The sequence below is a fragment of the Mustela erminea genome, chromosome 1, assembly GCF_009829155.1.
Source record: "Mustela erminea isolate mMusErm1 chromosome 1, mMusErm1.Pri, whole genome shotgun sequence".
Classification (NCBI taxonomy): domain Eukaryota; kingdom Metazoa; phylum Chordata; class Mammalia; order Carnivora; family Mustelidae; genus Mustela; species Mustela erminea.
In genome coordinates, this window is record NC_045614.1 from 211,633,924 (window position 1) to 211,651,299 (window position 17,376).

Genomic DNA, 17,376 nt, shown 5'->3' on the forward strand with positions numbered 1-17,376 from the left:
TGTAATGTTTTAATTGCTCTAATAGTTTTTCTCAGTATATTTTTGGAGTTGTGTGTTTCTGCATGTTCTAGTAATAGTGCAGTGATGCCTGTGTGCCTTGCATTTTACACAAAAATTTTTTTAAGATTTTACTTATTTATTTGAGAGTGAGAGTGAATGAGAGACCACAGCAGGGGAAATGGCAGGCAGAGGGAAAGGGAGAAGCAGGCTCCCCACTGAGCAGGGAACCTGACAGGGGGCTCAATTCTAGGACCCCAAGATCGTGACCTGAGCTGAAGGCAGACACTTAACTGATTGAGCCACCCAGGTGCCCTACTCAGTCTTTTCCCAAAAATCATTTGACAGAAAGGAGATAGGCATTTAAGCTGTCTTTTTAGAACTACACAATGACCTTGACTGGTGCTTTTTGTATGGATTTGATTAACTATCTAGGGTCAGTTGCTTACACCTGGAAGAACTTCCTTTAGTGTTTGTTCTGATTTTTTTAAATTTAAATTCAGTTAATTAACATATAATGTGTTAAGAATTTCAGAGGTGGAATTTAGTGATACACAAACCCAGCAAACAGTACCCAGGGCTCATTTCATCAAGTGCGTCCTTCGTGCCCATCCCTCTCACCGCCCCCCACCCCAGAACTTCGTTCAGTGTTTCTTGTAAGACAGGTCTGCTGGCGACAAATTCACTCAGTGTTTGTTATCTGGAAATGCCTTTATTTCTCCTTTTATGGAAGATAGTTTTACTAGGTACAGTGTTCTTGGTTAGGTTTTTTCTGTTCTTTCGAAACTTAGAATATAAGAATAAATATACTTTAATCAGTCCCAGATGAAATGCCAATAGAGTATTACCCCCACCTTAAAAGACCACCAGAGATGTGAGTCAAAGCCAGTCAGCAAGGGTCGTTTATTGCAGGTTCGAACCTGGACCTCTGCGCCGCTCGTTGCTGATAACGCCCAGAGGTCTGGAGCTGGGTCGGTGCAGGATTTTTATAGACAGATACGAACAAGTTTCGGGTGGGGCTGAGCTGATTGATTGATAGTTTGAACAGGCATACTTGGCGTCAGTGGATTGGGTCAGGGGACCCGCGTGCGAAAGCAGACAAAGCAATCTTACAGAAGCAGAACTGGCCGGTTAGCCCACGCATGGGATAAAAGCACTATCAGGATATTGAAGGCCTGGTTACTATCAAGTAAAGACAATTGGGAGTCTCCTGGTGGAATGTTACATTCCTGCTATCAAGCATCCTTGTTAATGAGATTTAGGTTTAGAAGAAATTTAAGTTTATTTACTTTTCCTTCTACCTCCGCCTCCTTCGGTTTTTTATGGAGGGGAGGGTGACATTAGGGCTTGAGGAACTGAGTTCTGTGTCCCTGGAAATTGGGCTATTGATAAGGTAACTTCTTTGTTTGTAAATCTCAAGGACATTGGTACACCAAGGGAGACTCCTGTCTTGCAGGATTGTGATCTCAGCAAGTTAACCATTTATCATTTTATGGCAGTCAGGGGTGCCTGAGGAACGCCACACATATGGAGGGGAGCGGGTGAAGGGGGGGTGCAAGGCGCCAGCCTTTGCTTTGTCCTCAGCCAGCCTCCTGCTCCTTCACCAGATATGCTTGAATATACAATATTTAAGTAAAGCAGCAGGTTTTTTGAGAGAGAGAGAGAGAGAGAGCATGTGTGCCTGGTGCACAGGGGAGAGGGTGGCTGGGAAGCAGAGGGAGAGAGAGAATCCTAAGCAGGCTCCAGCACGGAGCCCACCTCGGGGCTTCATCTCATAACCCTGAGATCATGACCTGAGCCGAAATCAGAGTCAGATGCTTAACTGAGTAAGCCACCCAGATGCCCCAACAGCACTTTTTCAATAATCCCGTAACAAATGCTCAATGTGAATGTTTGAACTCACATTGGGATTCACCATTTGGATACGTGACTGACTGTCTTGCCTCTGGCATTTCTATGAAAAGGCAGCTCTGGATCTTCTTAGGTTTCCCTTATACTGATGAGTGGTTTTCTTCTTGCTGCCCTCAAGATTTTCTCTTCATCTTTGTCTGTTAGCATCTCATTGTGTTATGCCCATTCTGGATTGTGTGGAGTGTATCCTACTACGAATGCTTCAAGTGTTATGCCTGAGTTTTCGTGTCTGAGAGACCACCAAGGAGCCAAGCACCAATGCAATCACACGAGGGTTTATTTGACAAGCTTAAGCTTGGGCCCAAGTATACCCGGCACAGTGGGGTAGGGACTTGGACCCCGAGCCAGATTACAGTCAGAGTTTTTAAAGGCAGAGTAGGGGTGGACTTTGCAGTGGGTGAGGACAAAGGGGGTTATGGATGATGTAAGTCTCTAAGGAATTTTGGAAGTGAGGTCTCCAGGACCTTGAGGGGCTAGCTGTTTTCTGGGAAAAGGTTATTCATTACCAATAATAAAAATCTTCTTGTGAGACCCTTTAGATGTATATCAGTGGGTCATATGCTTGGGAATGATTGCTGACACTACCTTGGAGGTTTAGAGATAAAGTTTCACACTTCTATCAAGTGTCCTTGTTAGTGAGATTTGGGTTTAGAAGAAATTTAACTTTATTTACATTTCCTTCTACCTCAGCCTCCTTCAGTTTTATGGAGGGGAGGGTGACGTTAGGGCTTGAGGAACTGAGTTATTTGCCTCTGGAAATTGTGCTATTGATGGATAGCTTCTTTGTCGTAAATCTCTAGGACATTTGTAAACCAAGGGAGACTCCTTTCTTGCAGGATTGTGATCTCTGCAAGTTAACTATTTGTTTTTCTTTTAGGACAGCTAGGGTTGGTTGAGGAATGTCACACATACCCCTGAGGGGAGGGGGGCTGGTGGAGAGGGGGTGCAAGGTGCCAGCCTCCGCTTTGCCAAGATGGCTGTACTTATGTCAGGGCTAGACTGGAGGTAGGTACAGCCTTGTTTTTCTTGGCCTCCACACAAGCTTCTTGGATATGTAGGTTAATGTTTTTTTGTTGTTGTTTTATCAAATTTGGGGAGTTTTTGTCTGTTATTTCTGCACGTATTTTCCCTGCTCCTTTCTGTTTCTCCTCCCCCGGCACTCCCGTCCGTGGGTGTGCTGCTGCACTTCACGGTGGCCCACAGTCCTCTCAGGCCCTGTGCATTTCTCTTCATTCTTTTTTCTCTCTGTCTTTCAGATTGCATCATTTCTGTCCATTTTCTTCACCGAGTCTTCTTTCCATCCATTCAGATGAGCCATGGAGCCCCCCGAGGGGTGAAAGTTTCATTTCAGTTATTATACTTTTAGTTCCAGAATTTCCATATGGTTTTGTTGTTGTTGTTGTTGTTGTTGTTGTTGTTGTTGTTTTGGTTTTGGGGGGCTTTTTTGTTTTTACCATTTTCCATCTCCATTCCTGGCCCTTGACTTGTGGATTCGGTCTGTACCTGGGCCACAGCCTCCCCCCGGTGGACCTGAGCTCCTGCCTCCCTCCTCTGTGCCGCTCCACACAAGTATGTTTCTGCATGTTCCGGTGATATCTGTGTGCCTCGCGTTTTATTCAGTCTTTTCTTTTTCTTTTTTTTTCTTTTTTTTTTTTTTTTTTTTTTCAAGATTTTGACTAGAGCAAGCAAGAGAGAGAACAGGTAGGGAGAGCAGCAGAGGCAGAGGGAGAATCAGGCTCCCCACGGAGCAGGGAGCCCAAAGCAGGACTCTGTCCCAGGACCCTGAGATCATGACCTGAGCCTGAAGGCAGACGCTTAACCTGACTGAGCCATTGTCGATATTGTCTGCTTGATGAGAAATCATGCCTTCCTTTACTTTTTAAAATATGGTTTCCTTTAGTATTTGAGCACACATACAGTGGCTACTTTGAGGTCTTTGTTGAATAAATCTGACACCTGTTTGCTCTCACAGATAGCTTCTACTGCTCACTTTTTTCCCTTGTGCGAGTGTTGGATTTTCCGGTTTCTTTGTATGTCTTACTATTTCTGTTGAAGACTGGACATTTTATTTTTTTTAAGATTTTATTTATTTATTTGTCAGAGAGAGTGAGCACAGGCAGACAGAGTGGCAGGCAGAAGCAAAGGGAGAAGCAGCTCCCTGCTGAACAAGGAGCCCGATGTGGGACTCCATCCCAGGACGCTGGGATCATGACCTGAGCCAAAGGCAGCTGCTTAACCCACTGAGCCACCCAGGCATCTGGAAGACTGGACATTTGAGATAGTGTATCATAGCAGCTTTACTGTATTCTGACACCACCCCCCCCCCATCTTACTTTGCCCTCATCTGTTGTTCACTGTTTGGTGACTTGCCTAGACTGGTGAGTCCGTCTATCCCGCCGTGTGAGTCCTTTGGCGCTGCTCTCTGGAGGGATGTGCGGTCCCCTGCGTTGAGGGCAGTCTTAGCAGGGTTCTCACTGACCGTCTCTTTCCCTGCTCTCTCTGTGAGGCTGTCTCTGTCACCATCACACACAGCCGTTAGGCCCCACGAACTGCTGCCTGGCTGCCTGCTCTCGTGTTTTCAGCAGTGCCCACAGGCCTATGTTACTCCACAGTCAGATCATTTTTGGAGGCCAGATTGTGAGTTGTTTTGTTTACCCACGAGGGTTCTTCCTGGCTATCTCTTGTCCCAGTTACTTCTGGTAAACAAGCTGGCCTCTGGTTTAACATGTTGCTGTTGTGGGGCTACTGGGCTTGTGGTAATTACTTACTACAGAATTCCACTGTTCTTGAGAGCACTCCTAGGTTTGAATTTCCTCACGCTTTCCTTGAGGGAGCTCTCTGGGTCATGGCCATTGCTCAGGAAGAGCTGGGAACTGAGACCGTTACCTGTTTTCTCTTGGAGGGAGATCTCCCAACAGGAGCGGTGGCTCTAGTTGTCTGAGCTTGCTTCTTGGAGCACATCACATCCCCACACAAGCAGGCTAGGGTGAGAACGATGGGAACTCCAGCACTCCTGGCCTGCGGTGTCTGGATACAGCGTCCTCCCGGGAGTGAGGAAGAGGTGTGAAATGCCGCCCCTTCCTCGGAGATGCAGAGCCCTGGACTGGGAGCTGCGGGGAGGGAACTCCACCTGGAGTGGATAGTCACGTTCCTTGTCACACCAAGCTGGGCTGAGTTGGGGTGGATAGGGTCACAGTTCCGCTGCCACAGACTTGTTGCTTTTACTGGAATTTAGTAGATTTTCTTGAATAAATGTTTCTTTATTTCCTGAGTGCCCTTAGGATAATTTCCAGAAACTCTAAATGTTTGATTTGTGGGTTTGGTGATTTTTTTTTTTTTTAATAATTTTCATCAGTTATGGTAGTTTTTTTCTGGAAGAGTTCACGGAGCTCCTCACACAGCCAGACTAACTTGTGCACTCAGACCCCATCTGCGGGGCTAGGTCCTGGTGGAGCCTCATTTGATTGCTGTTCAGCTTGGGCATCTCATCCCACAGCCACTCCCTTTCTTTCCAGAGTTGAGTCCGTGTAGATCTCGGAGCAAGAACAGTGTCACTATGATACAGTAGCAGTGACTGGGCTAGTCCTTCCTTGCTCCCGCGTGTATCTGAGCAGCGTGGGGTCACTGTGTCATAAGGCACAGGGAATGGAACAGAAGGAAGAATTTAGTCTGTGAGTCTTCGGAAAGCTGTTAATAGAATAACAATGATTGCATTAAACACTCTTGTTTTGACGATGTACCCTTGGTCATGTTTTTGGAAGGCAGGCTTTTCTGAGTTCTTTCTGAAGCCTTGATTTTTATTTTAAGTCATATTTGGTACGTATCTGAGTGCTTACCACTCGCCGGGCATGGAGTGCACTTTGCAGAGTGTAAAGCCATCTAGAACGACAGCACTGGCTGGCTGCTTCCCACGTCGGGAGGCAGTGAAGCCGCCCACACCAGCAGCCGGGCCCTGCCCCTGTTCTCGGGCTCCACTGATCTTCTGCTCATTCCCACAGAAGAGCCCACATGCCAGTGTTTGCATTGCCCACCATGCAGAGAATAAGGTCCGCTATCCCACGAGCGCCCCGACCTTCCCAATCAGGTGGTAATGGCAGAATTCAGTTCACTAAGAAAGTGTTCAGAACGTAGGGATTGAGAAGCCCAACACCACCAAGGAGCAGGGGTGTGTGTTGTGATCAACATCAGCTCCCTAACCCTTCAAAAAACATGGTTTTAAACCTCCCAAAAGGAGTTTCTTCCGCATAAATTTGCCCCCAGGGATGACAAGTAAGGGGATTATTCTGCTTAATTAAAAGTTTTGTATCAGGTTTCATTGCAATTTGGTAATTGGTCATATTCCCTTAGACTAAAAAAGTAATGAAAATAATGGTTAGGAGCTCCAGCCAGTCAATGGTTAATTTGATCTAACAGAGAAGATAGTTTTGTCAAATAGAAATAAATGGGTCAAAAAGCGTCATTTGATCTGAGATGTATTTATAAAATACCACAGTTTATGATGCGTGGTCTTTTCCCATGACCTGGAAGAATACCTTCAGAAATTCCCTTCTGGAAGTGGGTCCTTCCCTTTGAGTCTCATCTGGTTGGGTCAGCCCCGCCCCCGCCCCCCCCCACTCCTGGGTGCTCCCTGGGACTTTGGGAGGGGCTGTAGCCACTCCAGGCCCCATAGGTTTAAAGAGCTAAGATCAGGGCTGAGGACGTGGAGGGCTTGATTTGGGTGTGATTTGTGACCTGAAAATGAACTGGGCATCTGCCATGGCACTGTGCACAGTGATGGGAACGGACAGGTTTGTGGAGTTAAAGCAGAAAGCCATGATTCTTCGTCAGTACCGCATGGTGACCAGTGTAAGCCAGCCCTAGGTGGTAAGGTGCTGTGAGTGTGTCTGCCTCGAGACTGGTGACCAGTGCAAATCCACCACACTTCCTGGAGGCCACAGCTCTGGAAACCCCTGTAACAGCATGTAGTAAGCCTTGGTCAAGTGTGCTTGTCTTGTCGAAAGGATATGTCAGCCAGTAGGTTCTTGCTTCCAGTTGATTTCTTCCCTGAAATAATGCTGATACCTGGGCGAGAGCTGCAGTGTGCTTAGCTACAAGGTCAAACTTCCACGTTTCAAGGAGCACCTGGCTGGCTCGTTTGATAGAGCACATGACTCCTGATCCCAGGGTCATGAGTTCAAGCCCCACACTGGGCATAGAGCTTGCTTAGAAATTAAAAAGAGTAGTTTTCAGATGCCTGGCTAACTCAGTCAGTTGAACATGTGACTCCCGATCCCAGAGTCATGAGTTTGAGCCCCATATTGGGTATAGAGACACCTTCAAGTTTAACCTGGAATGTCACCTGGTGAGGGTTTGGTTTGGTTTGGGGTTTGGTTTGCTTCCTTTTGTTTGTTAGTGGTAGTCCTTTGTATATTGAGGACCCAGTTCCTCGGGGCTAGGATTGGACTGGCACAAGGAGGAAGCATGGGCGCTGCCTCTGTTCACACATTCTGCCTTCTGCCCCAGAGGGTGGCTCGTGTGCTTTGGAATCAGCTGAACAAGGAGACCCGGGAGCATCACATCACCTGTGTGGAGTTGTTCTACCGGCTGCACTGCCTGGCCCCGACGGCCAACATCTGTGAAGACATCATCTGCCATGCCCTCCTGGACCCTGACAAGGTAGGTCTTTGCAGCCTGTCATCTCCGTCCTGCAAAGATCCCAACTGCCAGGCCACCCATCCCTGTACGTGCCTGGGGCAGACTTACATATATTCAACCCTTCCGGGGCTCAGTGGTCATCCTAATCACGAAGCAGAGGTGTTACAGGATCTCAGGATTGGGAGGCCTTCAGAAGGACTGGCTATCCCCTTTAGAGTCCTAAAAATATGGGTTGTGTCCATATTAAGACCATCAGGGAAATCTCCCCCAACTCCCATGATGTTTGCAGAATCCTGAGTGTTTGCAGGGATCCTAGAGCTACTGGTGAAGTAAGCAGTCATAGAGAATATGTCACCCTGGCCATTCTTGGTGGTTGTGTCCTTGTGCTCTGAGCCAGTTGGGCCTGGCACGTCTGAGGTATGTGAGAACACCGTGCTCTTCGTGGTCTTGTGATCTTCGACCACAGGCCCAGGTCTGACCCTGGACATGAGCTAATGTGGAGTCTTGAGAACGTGCTCTACCATGTCCGGGAGGAGAGGGTGCCGGTTCCTTTCCCCGGGGCCACGTGAGACCCCCGAGGGCCCAGCACCGCTGCTGACGTGGCCGTCGTTCTGTTAAGTCGTGTGTGTTACTGAAGGCGGGTTTGCTGTGACTGTAGTGCACTGTGAGAGGAGTAGGTGCCTCACGCTGTTTATTTCCTCATCAAGGGAACGAGACTGGAAGCTCTGTTTAGGTTTTCTGTCATCTGGCACCTGACGAGAGAGACCCAGGGCAGTCGTGTGACATCTCACAATCGCTCCTTTGACAGGTAAGGTGGTCCTCAGGGGTACGTTACTCTTAATGCAAAGGAGACTTTGCCGAGGTTCCTGGGTGGGGTCTTGGGCCGGGAGGGGAAAGCGTGTGAAATGGATAGCATGACCCCATTTTCCGGATGCCCAGCAAACAATTCCCATGATTCCCTGAGTGACTTCAGGCCAGACTTGTGTGGATGTGTAGTAGGGATTTTCTAAATTTGGTCTTGGGGCAGGAGGCCCATGCAGCAGAATCACCTGAGCAGCTTTGAGATGGTGCCTTGTGAAGGGACCTTCGTAGGGAAGTGGAGTAGTCTGGGTCTTTATCCGGGCCGTAGCTGCACCGAGTGTGGGCACTTGAGTGTCATCAACCGTGTGCTCGAGATGTGAATTTTATTGCAGTACAGTCTGTTGCACTTAAAAAAAAATCCCCTTCCTTGTTTCCAAAACTAGGTGTGGGGCCAGACACACACCCTTAGAGAAATGCCAGCTGATTCTGATGGTGGGGGGACACCCCCATAGCCAATTTAATCAATTTGGGGTGAAGCCTGGGCATCAGGATTTTAAAAAGGTCCTCCGGTGATTCTAGGGTGGAAATCCCCTTGTCTTTATCTGCTTGGGTCTTCTGGGCCCAGCATGGATGAAGCTCCCCAGGGGCAGCCTGGTGCATGGGATGGCCAGATGCTGGCCCCATGATACCCCTCCCACCCACAGATCCCTGTTCGTCGTGCTGGACAGCCTGGCCTGCACGGACGGCGCCATCAGCGCAGCAGCCCAGGGCTGGCTGGTGCGCGCACTCTCCTTGGGGGATGTGGCCCGCATCCTGGAACCCATGCTCCTGCTCCTGCTCCAGCCCAAAACCCAGAGGACCTCCATTCACTGCCTCAAGCAGGAGAACACAGCAGGTGAGCACACCTCTCAGGACACCCGGGGAGCACTGTGTCCCCAGTGTCCCTGGGCGGGAGCAAGGGAAGGGGCTCCAGGACCCCTGGACCCAGCTCTAGACCCTAGCTGCCAAGGGGGACAGTCGAGGCACTTAGCCCTGCTCAGTGGTTTGGCCGGATACTGGCAGTATGAGGGCACTTTGTAAAGTTGTAAGGACTCTTAAAATGTGAGGAGCAGACAAACCAGCACTTAGAAATGCTAGGGAGTGGGTTTGTTTTCACTGAAAAATCAGATTTTTTTTTTTTTATAAAAAAAGATACAGTAACCCATGTTCCAATAAAAATAGCTCATTTTTTATTCTTCTGCTACTGAAAACAATTCAAGTGCACCTAAGGCAGAAGGAAAGAATAACAGACCCTCCCCCCCAGTGTCTCCCAGTGTGCCTCCGCTTACGAGAGTTGCAGTTCTGGCTAGGCTGACACTTCTCTACAGATCCCTGCTTAGATCGAGGGGTAGTTGAGGTTGCCTCCAGCTATGAACGACCAAGAAGTTGAAATTTCCATGTCATGTGGTCAGTTATACGTATCTAAAACATAACTTTTTTATTAGTGAACGTTCGACACCCAAGGTGAGTGGTTTCTTTTCTGCCTGTTCATTTTTCTGTCATGACCTGAGCTGAAGCCAAGAGTCAGAGGCTTACCCAACTGAGCCACCCGGGCACTCCCAGAGGCATCTTGAGCGCAAATTAGTAGAATATAGGCAGGAAGAAGAGAAACGAGCCTAAAATAAACCCGATGAGCACATTACATGTGGGTGATTAGCGCCTAGCGCAGTTCATGAACTAACATGTCTAATGCAGTAGCGGTGTTTTATGACTTCCTGCCGTTTTCTCAGTGATGACTTCACAAGTTTTGACTTAGCTTGTTGAGCCCACCGGGCTGTAAATTTTCTGTTTGCACCAGTCTTATCTTACAGGGAGAAGTAGCCTAACACCCCCATAAGCAGTCATTTCTGAGACACTTCCTCTCTTTACAAGGTTCCCTGACCCAAACTGGAACCCCTAGTTTTCCTTTAGGAAGGAAAGTTGGCTGCCTTCTCAAAGAAAAGGCATTCTGTTATTCCATGTTACAAGAAAGTAAAGCACCTTCTTCAAAGTTTGGCTATCATTTATGGCAGCTAAATTCTTTTAGAGTTCCTTTGCGTTAAGAAGAAAGTCCTAACACCGCGCGTCCCAGTTTTCAAAGTCTCAGGGCACTTCCTGCTGCTTCCTCTAACCCATGTTTCCTGCTGTGGCCCTAATAGGAGAAAATGTCTTTTCCCTGCCTTGTCCTTCCCCTGGAAGTTACCAGAAGAGTTCTGCTTTACCCCCCACCCTATCCCTGTAGATACCTATTTTGAAAACATCACCGTGAGCCTTAGGCAGCTCATGTATTTCTTTCTTTCTTTCTTTCTTTTTCTTTCTTTCTTTCTTCCTTTTTTTAATTTTTTATTTATTTGACAGAGATCACAAGTAGGCATAGAGGCAGGCAGAGAGAGGAGGAAGCAGGCTCCCCACTGAGCAGAGAGCCGGATGTGGGGCTCGATCCCAGGATCCTGAGATCATGACCTGAGCCGAAGGCAGAGGCCTTAACCCACTGAGCCACCCAGGAGCCCCAGCTCATGTATTTCTAATGTCTGTTCTTCTTTCTTCCCTAATCTTGCTTGACGCTCACAGAATAGTTTTGCAGAGAGCTGCCTGTAAAGATCGGGTTGGTGGTACCTACCAAAGACTTCTTTCTGGGTGGTGTTCCGTTTTGAGGAGACCCGAATATTTTAAAGTGTTGCATATTTTCTGATTACAGAAGTACTTACATGCTTATTTTAACAATTGGAGTAATAAGGAGGTCAAACCACGCACGGAAGTCCCCTGCAGTGCTCGCTGAGAGGACTAGGTCCTGTTGGTGGCTCGTGGACAGTCTTCCAGATTTTTTCAGAGCTGCGTGTTATAGGTGTTGTCCTCTAAGGGAGCTCGTTCAGCACAGCTTGGCTCTGTGGCTTGGGTTTTCTTCTTTTACTAAATACATCCTGCACATTGCTTCATTTCAGTACACACAGATGTGTCTTTGAAAAACCCCAGTAGTCCTCCGTGGCAAGCTTGTGCTGTAAGTTGTCTCAGTCTTGTCACGTTTTGTTCACCTGCCAGCTTGTCTTCACACGTGAGGGTTCACCGAGGACCTTCCTGCTTTGAAAACCTGACATTTCTGTGGGATATGTTTCTTAAAAGGAAACTCACTTCTTTTTCTTTTTGTTTTTTTCTTTTTTTTAAGATTTTATTTATTTATTTATTTATTTGTCAGAGAGAGAGAGAGAGAGAGAGAGATAGAGAGAGAGAGCACACCCAAGCAGGCAGAGTCAAAGAGAGAAGCAGGCTCCCTGCTGAGCAAGGAGCCGGATGCGGGACTCGATGCTAGGAGCTAGGGATCATGACGTGAGCTGAAGGCAATGGCTTAACTGAGTGAGCCACCTAGGCGTCCCGGAAACTCATTTCTTGAAAGGAACAACATAATATGCTTTTTTTTTTTTTTAAATCACCCTCCCCGTAAAAGTTGCAATACTTGTATTTTCTGTGATAGTGTGGCCAATATTCTCTGATGCCCTGAACATTTTAAAAGACCCGTTCACTTTTACTTGGTCTGCCTCTGTCCGTAATACGATGTAGACTCTGGCGTTGTAGTTTTATGGGGGAATTTTATTAACATCGATCTTTCTGTCTGGGTTTCAGATAAAGATCATTCTAGAATTAACTTATCAGAGCTCCCTCTTCTGTCCTGAAGTCATTTGTCATTTTGTAATTTTCAGAAGACTTGCACCGTTGGTTTAACAGGAAGAAAACCCCCTTCAAAGAGCCCTGTGGAGCGCCCGAGGTTCAGGAAGGCAGCTCCGAAGAAGGCGTGCCGCTGAGCCAGTTCACCACCGTGGACCGTGAGGCCATTTGGGCCGAGGTGGAGAAGGAACCAGAGAAGTGTCCACCTGGGAGCGAGCTGAGCGAGGATGACCTTCCCTACTACGTGGACCTTCCCGACAGGACGGCCTGCAGCGGCCCGGACAGCAGCGAGCACACGGAGTCTGCAGACACGAGCTCTGCCCACACGGACAGCGAGAACACATCCTCCTTCTCCTCCCCCTCCCACGACCCGCAGGAGCTGAGCAACGAAGAGAGCTGCTGTGCGCCCATCCCCATGGGCGGCAGGGTTCACCCCAGGCGCTCAGCCTTGCTGGCCGCCTTCCAGGCGGAAGGCTTCAAGTCCGGTGCCAAGTTAAGCCTGACACGCGTGGACTCAGACAAGACCCAGGCTTCGGAGTCGTTCTCCAGTGACGAGGAGGCCGACTTGGAGCTCCAGGCCCTCAGCACGTCCCGGCTGCTGAAGCAGCAGCGCGAGAGGCAGGAGACCATTGAGGCCTTGTTCAAGCACATTCTGCTCTACCTGCAGCCCTACGACTCCCGGCGAGTTCTTTATGCCTTCTCAGTGTTAGAGGCCGTGCTCAAAACCAACCCCAAGGAGTTCATCGAGGCGGTGTCCAGGACCAGCATGGACACCAGCTCCACCGCGCACCTCAACCTCATCTCCAACCTCCTCGCTCGCCACCAGGAGGCCCTCGTTGGCCAGAGTTTCTATGGAAAGCTCCAGACCCAGTCCCCCAGTGTGTGTCCCCACTCTCTGCTGATCGAGCTCCTCACCTACCTGTGCCTCAGTTTCCTGCGCAGCTATTACCCTTGTTACCTGAAGGTCTCCCACCGAGACGTCCTCGGCAACCGGGACGTGCAGGTCAAGAGCGTGGAGGTGCTGATCAGAATAATGACGCAGCTGGTGTCCATGGCCAAGTCTGCCGAGGGGAAGAACGTGGAGTTCATTCACAGCTTGCTGCAGAGGTGCAAAGTTCAGGAGTTTGTCCTTCTCTCGCTGTCCGCCTCCATGTACACGAGCCAGAAGCGCTACGGGCTGGCCACCGCCGAGCGAGGCCGGGCGGCGCAGGAGGAGAGCCTCTTTGAGGAGAGTCTCATCAACCTGGGCCGGGACCAGATCTGGAGCGAGCACCCCCTGCAGATCGAGCTGCTGAAGCTGCTGCAGGTGCTCTTTGTCTTAGAACACCACCTGGGCCAGGTCCAAGAGGAGGCCGACAGTCAGCCGGAACTGTCCCGGGAGTGGCGGAGGGCCCTGAACTTCCAGCAGGCCATCAGCGCCGTGCAGTACGTGCAGCCCCACCCGCTCACCTCCCAGGGGCTGCTGGTGGCCGCCGTGGTGCGGGGGCTGCAGCCGGCCTATGGCTACGGCATGCACCCGGCCTGGGTGAGCCTGGTCACGCATTCCTTACCATACTTCGGAAAGTCCCTGGGCTGGACAGTGACTCCTTTCATTGTCCAGATCTGCAAAAATTTGGACGAGCTGGTCAAGCAGTATGAGAGTGAATCCGTGAAGCTGTCTATCAGGTATGGCAAACCGTGTGATATGTGCCGACTACCTTGAGGCCAGTGTTTGCGATGAGTGGCTGGTGTGCAAGGGAAGCCTGGAGGAAGGTAATTTTCAGCCTAATCAGACGCTGATTTAGCCTTGTCAGGAGGGGGTAACCCGGCACTAAATGCTTCCGTCCTTCGTTTTTGATTCCACACAGATACCCAGGCTAGCTGAGCGTTGCAGCCACTCTCCGTAACTTTTGCAAAACAGAAATAAAAGCATGCATCACCTTCACAGAAAGTCTAAAGCATCCTAAGACATTTTTTCCAAAGGGACTGTATGAATGTGAAGTAGCACACAAGATGCCCCTCATTATTATAACACAATTTCATTACGAGGGCCCCAGGTTATTGAAGATAGTGCTTGCTTTCTGGTTTCTGCATGTAGGGGTGGGGTTAAAAACTTGATAGCCTCATTCTTCAAAATTCTCAGAACGAGTTTCTCATTTCTTCACCAAAGTTTAACCTCCAAGAGGGAGAACATTTCTCCGGATTACCCACTCACTCTTTTGGAAGGTCTGACAACCATTAGTCATTTTTGTCTTTTGGAACAGCCCAACCAAAACAAAAAGGTAAGATTTTTTCCCCCCAGGTGAGTTCCAGACAAATTTCATATATTGTTTTGTCTTCATTGGATTATAACCTGTTCAAATAAGAAACGTGCACTTGTAAGGAACATAAATATATATGGAAATATATGCTTGCAAATGATGCAAGCGTGTATGCAAATATGTGTGCACAAATATGCAAAAGTAATGCAGATGTAGTTTAGTTCTTCAGGCACTCCCTGAGGCGCCTTCCCATGGCCCGTTGTTTTATTAGTAACCCATTTGGGATAAAATGTCGCCTTTTTTTTTTTTTTTTTTAAGATTTTATTTATTTGACAGAGAGAGATCGCAAGCAGGCAGAGAGGCAGGCAGAGAGAGAGGAGGAAGCAGGCTCCCTGCTGAGCAGAGAGCCCGATGCGGGGCTCGATCCCAGGACCCTGAGATCATGACTCAAGCCAAAGGCAGCGGCTCAACGCACTGAGCCACCCAGGCGCCCCCCAGATGTCATCTTTTTTCACGTGTATATTTTACTTGACCTCCCGGTGTTTGTGAAATCTGCAATCTGAAGACATTTTAGCTGTCAGTTGCTCTGTCCTTTCGGGGATTAAATTTTTGAATGCAACTAACGCTTTGGCCGAATGACTTGAGTCTAACGTGGAACCTCAGACTCCCAGGTGCCCAGAAAGGAAGGCTACAGGTTGATGTGCACAGGAAGCGTGTTGCTTCTGGACCATGGCCAATGGGGCTTGCTCAGGGGAGTGCTAGGGCCCAGAACCCCACCCCACCCCACCCCACCCGTGCCCTGGCCTCATGAGAAGGGACCCAGTGCCACACACGCTGCTGAGTCTCATATTCATTTTCAATTTTAGACCACCGCTGTAAGCGATCCTACCAGTTTGAAAAATGCCAAGAATGCCATTCTGGAAGAGTTGCCTCGAATTGTCAACACCATGGCCCTTCTCTGGAATGTTCTCAGAAAGGAAGAGACTCACAAGAGACCCGTGGATCTCCTTGGAGCCACGAAGGGATCCTCTTCCGTTTACTTTAAAACTACCAAAGTGAGAGAACTTCCTCTGTGGTTTTATTATTTCTTTCGTCGTGTGTTATCCCACAAAAATAAACATGTTTGGGAATATATGTATAACATGATAGCCCCGGTACTACTCTGCCCTAACTCTTCTCTTTCCCACATTCTAGACCATACGACAAAAAATTTTAGACTTCTTGAACCCGTTGACGGCCCATCTTGGGGTTCAGTTGACAGCTGCAGTCGCGACAGTGTGGAGCAGAAAGAAGCTGAAACGTCTCAGTAAGATGAAGGTAGAGTCTAAGACTTAGAGTTGTACTTGAACTCACTCACTCTGCCAGAAATACCACAGTTGCTTGTCATCAAAGGTGACATCAGAGGCAGGCGGGGGAAACTGCTGGAGTGGTTTCACTGTTTTTAGTTTTTTTTGTTTTTTTTTTTATTGTGTTACGTTAGTCTCCATACAGTACATCGTGAGTTTTTGATGCAGTGTCCATGCTTCATTGTTGAGTGTAACATGCAGCGCTCCACGCAGATGCACAGATAACACAGCTGTGCCTCCGGGGAGGCTCGTGGGCGGGCCAGGTTGGGGAGTGGAGCTCGCCCTGGCTGGCTCTCCGATTTCTGTGTAATGAATACCTAGTACTTCTGGTTAACCTTGTAAATGTGGTAATTATTAGCACACATACAAGTGTGTGTGTGTGTGTGTGTGTGTGTGTGTGTGTGCCACAGATCAGAGAAACCACCGTGAACCCACCACCCAGCTCGAGGAATGGTACTTTATCCTTCCTGTGAGAACCTGTGGATCCTTCCCTGCTTATAGTCCGTCTTACAGCTGTTCTTTAAACTATTATTTTAAAGACTATTTAAAAATTTTTTTTAAATTTTTAACTTTTTAAAAGATTTTATTAAAATTTTTCAAAAGATTTTTTTAATTTTATTTATTTTTAAAAGATTTTATTTATTTATTTGACTTCACAAGTAGGCAGAGAGGCAGGCAGGGGATGGGAAGCAGGCTCCCTGCTGAGCAGAGAGCCCTATGTGGGGCTCCGTCCCAGGACCCTGAGATAATGACCTCAGCCGAAGGCAGAGGCTTAACCCACTGAGCCACCCAGACTCCCCAAGACTATTTTTTTTTAAAGAGCAGCCTTAACGTTCACAGCAAAATTTAGGGGAAAGCACAGAGATTTCCCAAATGCCCCCTACCCCACATGTGCATGGTCTCCCCCATGATCAGCACCCCCCCCAAGTGGTATGTTTGTTCCAGTCATGAACCTACATTGACATACCAGGTTCCATAGGCTTTTTACTGATTTACACCCTCCCATTCCTATTCCCAAAGATAACTTCAGTTCACAACTCACCCGTTCTTTAACCACCGAATGGTCCATCACTGAATCCTCCAGGGACATGGTTTATTTCTGCAAAATAAAAAAAAAAAATAGGTCTCTTCCTTTGTTCTCTCTTGACGCTCTAGTTTCCTATCTCAGACCTCCGTCAGAGGGTCAGTCCCACCCCCTGGACACTTTCTCAGTGCCCAGCGTAGGCTCCTGGTCCCTGAGGACACACGAGAGGTCGGTGGTCCAGGCCACCCTGCTTAGCACCTGTGGGGTCTTCCCTGGTGGTAAACTTGATCCTTCCAAGTGTGTGCGACCACATTATGCAGACTTGCGTCATCCAGAGTGGACCTCCCATACCAGGGCTTTCCTGCCAAGACCAACTGTTGAGAACCTGGTTTATCTGGTTTTTCTTTTACTGCCCTCGTACTTTCAGGGCTATCTTTCAGGGCCACTCTGCTTCCTTCCAATTAAGTGGGTCTGTTTCTAAAATGCTTTCTGAGGGGCACTGGGCTGGCTCAGTCAGTAGACCATCCACTTCTTAAAATCAAGGGATGTGAATTTGAGTCCCACGATGGGTATAGAGATTACTTTTTAAAAAAAATGAAATGACATGCTTTCTGCACTCAAACATACCGCTGCCACTGCCCCATCATCGCCTGCCCCTGTTATTCCTAATGTATGTCAGATGCTGACTATGTTCCTGTGATTAAATGCTCAACTTCCTCTTTATCCCTACCAGTAGAGTCCTTTA

At 48.3% G+C, this 17,376-nt stretch overlaps 1 protein-coding gene across 7 annotated transcripts in view; it reads left to right on the top strand.

Annotated features, from left to right (window-relative positions):
* The window catches only part of DOP1B (DOP1 leucine zipper like protein B), a 108,496-nt gene that overhangs the window by 63,028 nt on the left and 28,092 nt on the right, over positions 1-17,376 (top strand). For all 7 annotated transcript variants that reach the window (XR_004288502.1, XM_032354644.1, XM_032354608.1 and 4 more), the window contains 7 exons: positions 7,411-7,563; positions 8,250-8,350; positions 9,048-9,238; positions 12,057-13,686; positions 14,171-14,282; positions 15,128-15,316; positions 15,456-15,578. Coding sequence is in view for 6 of the 7 variants with exons in the window: in XM_032354644.1 (XP_032210535.1) it covers positions 7,411-7,563; positions 8,250-8,350; positions 9,048-9,238; positions 12,057-13,686; positions 14,171-14,282; positions 15,128-15,316; positions 15,456-15,578 (2,499 nt within the window). In the remaining variant the exon portion in view is untranslated. The remainder of the gene's footprint in view (positions 1-7,410; positions 7,564-8,249; positions 8,351-9,047; positions 9,239-12,056; positions 13,687-14,170; positions 14,283-15,127; positions 15,317-15,455; positions 15,579-17,376) is intronic.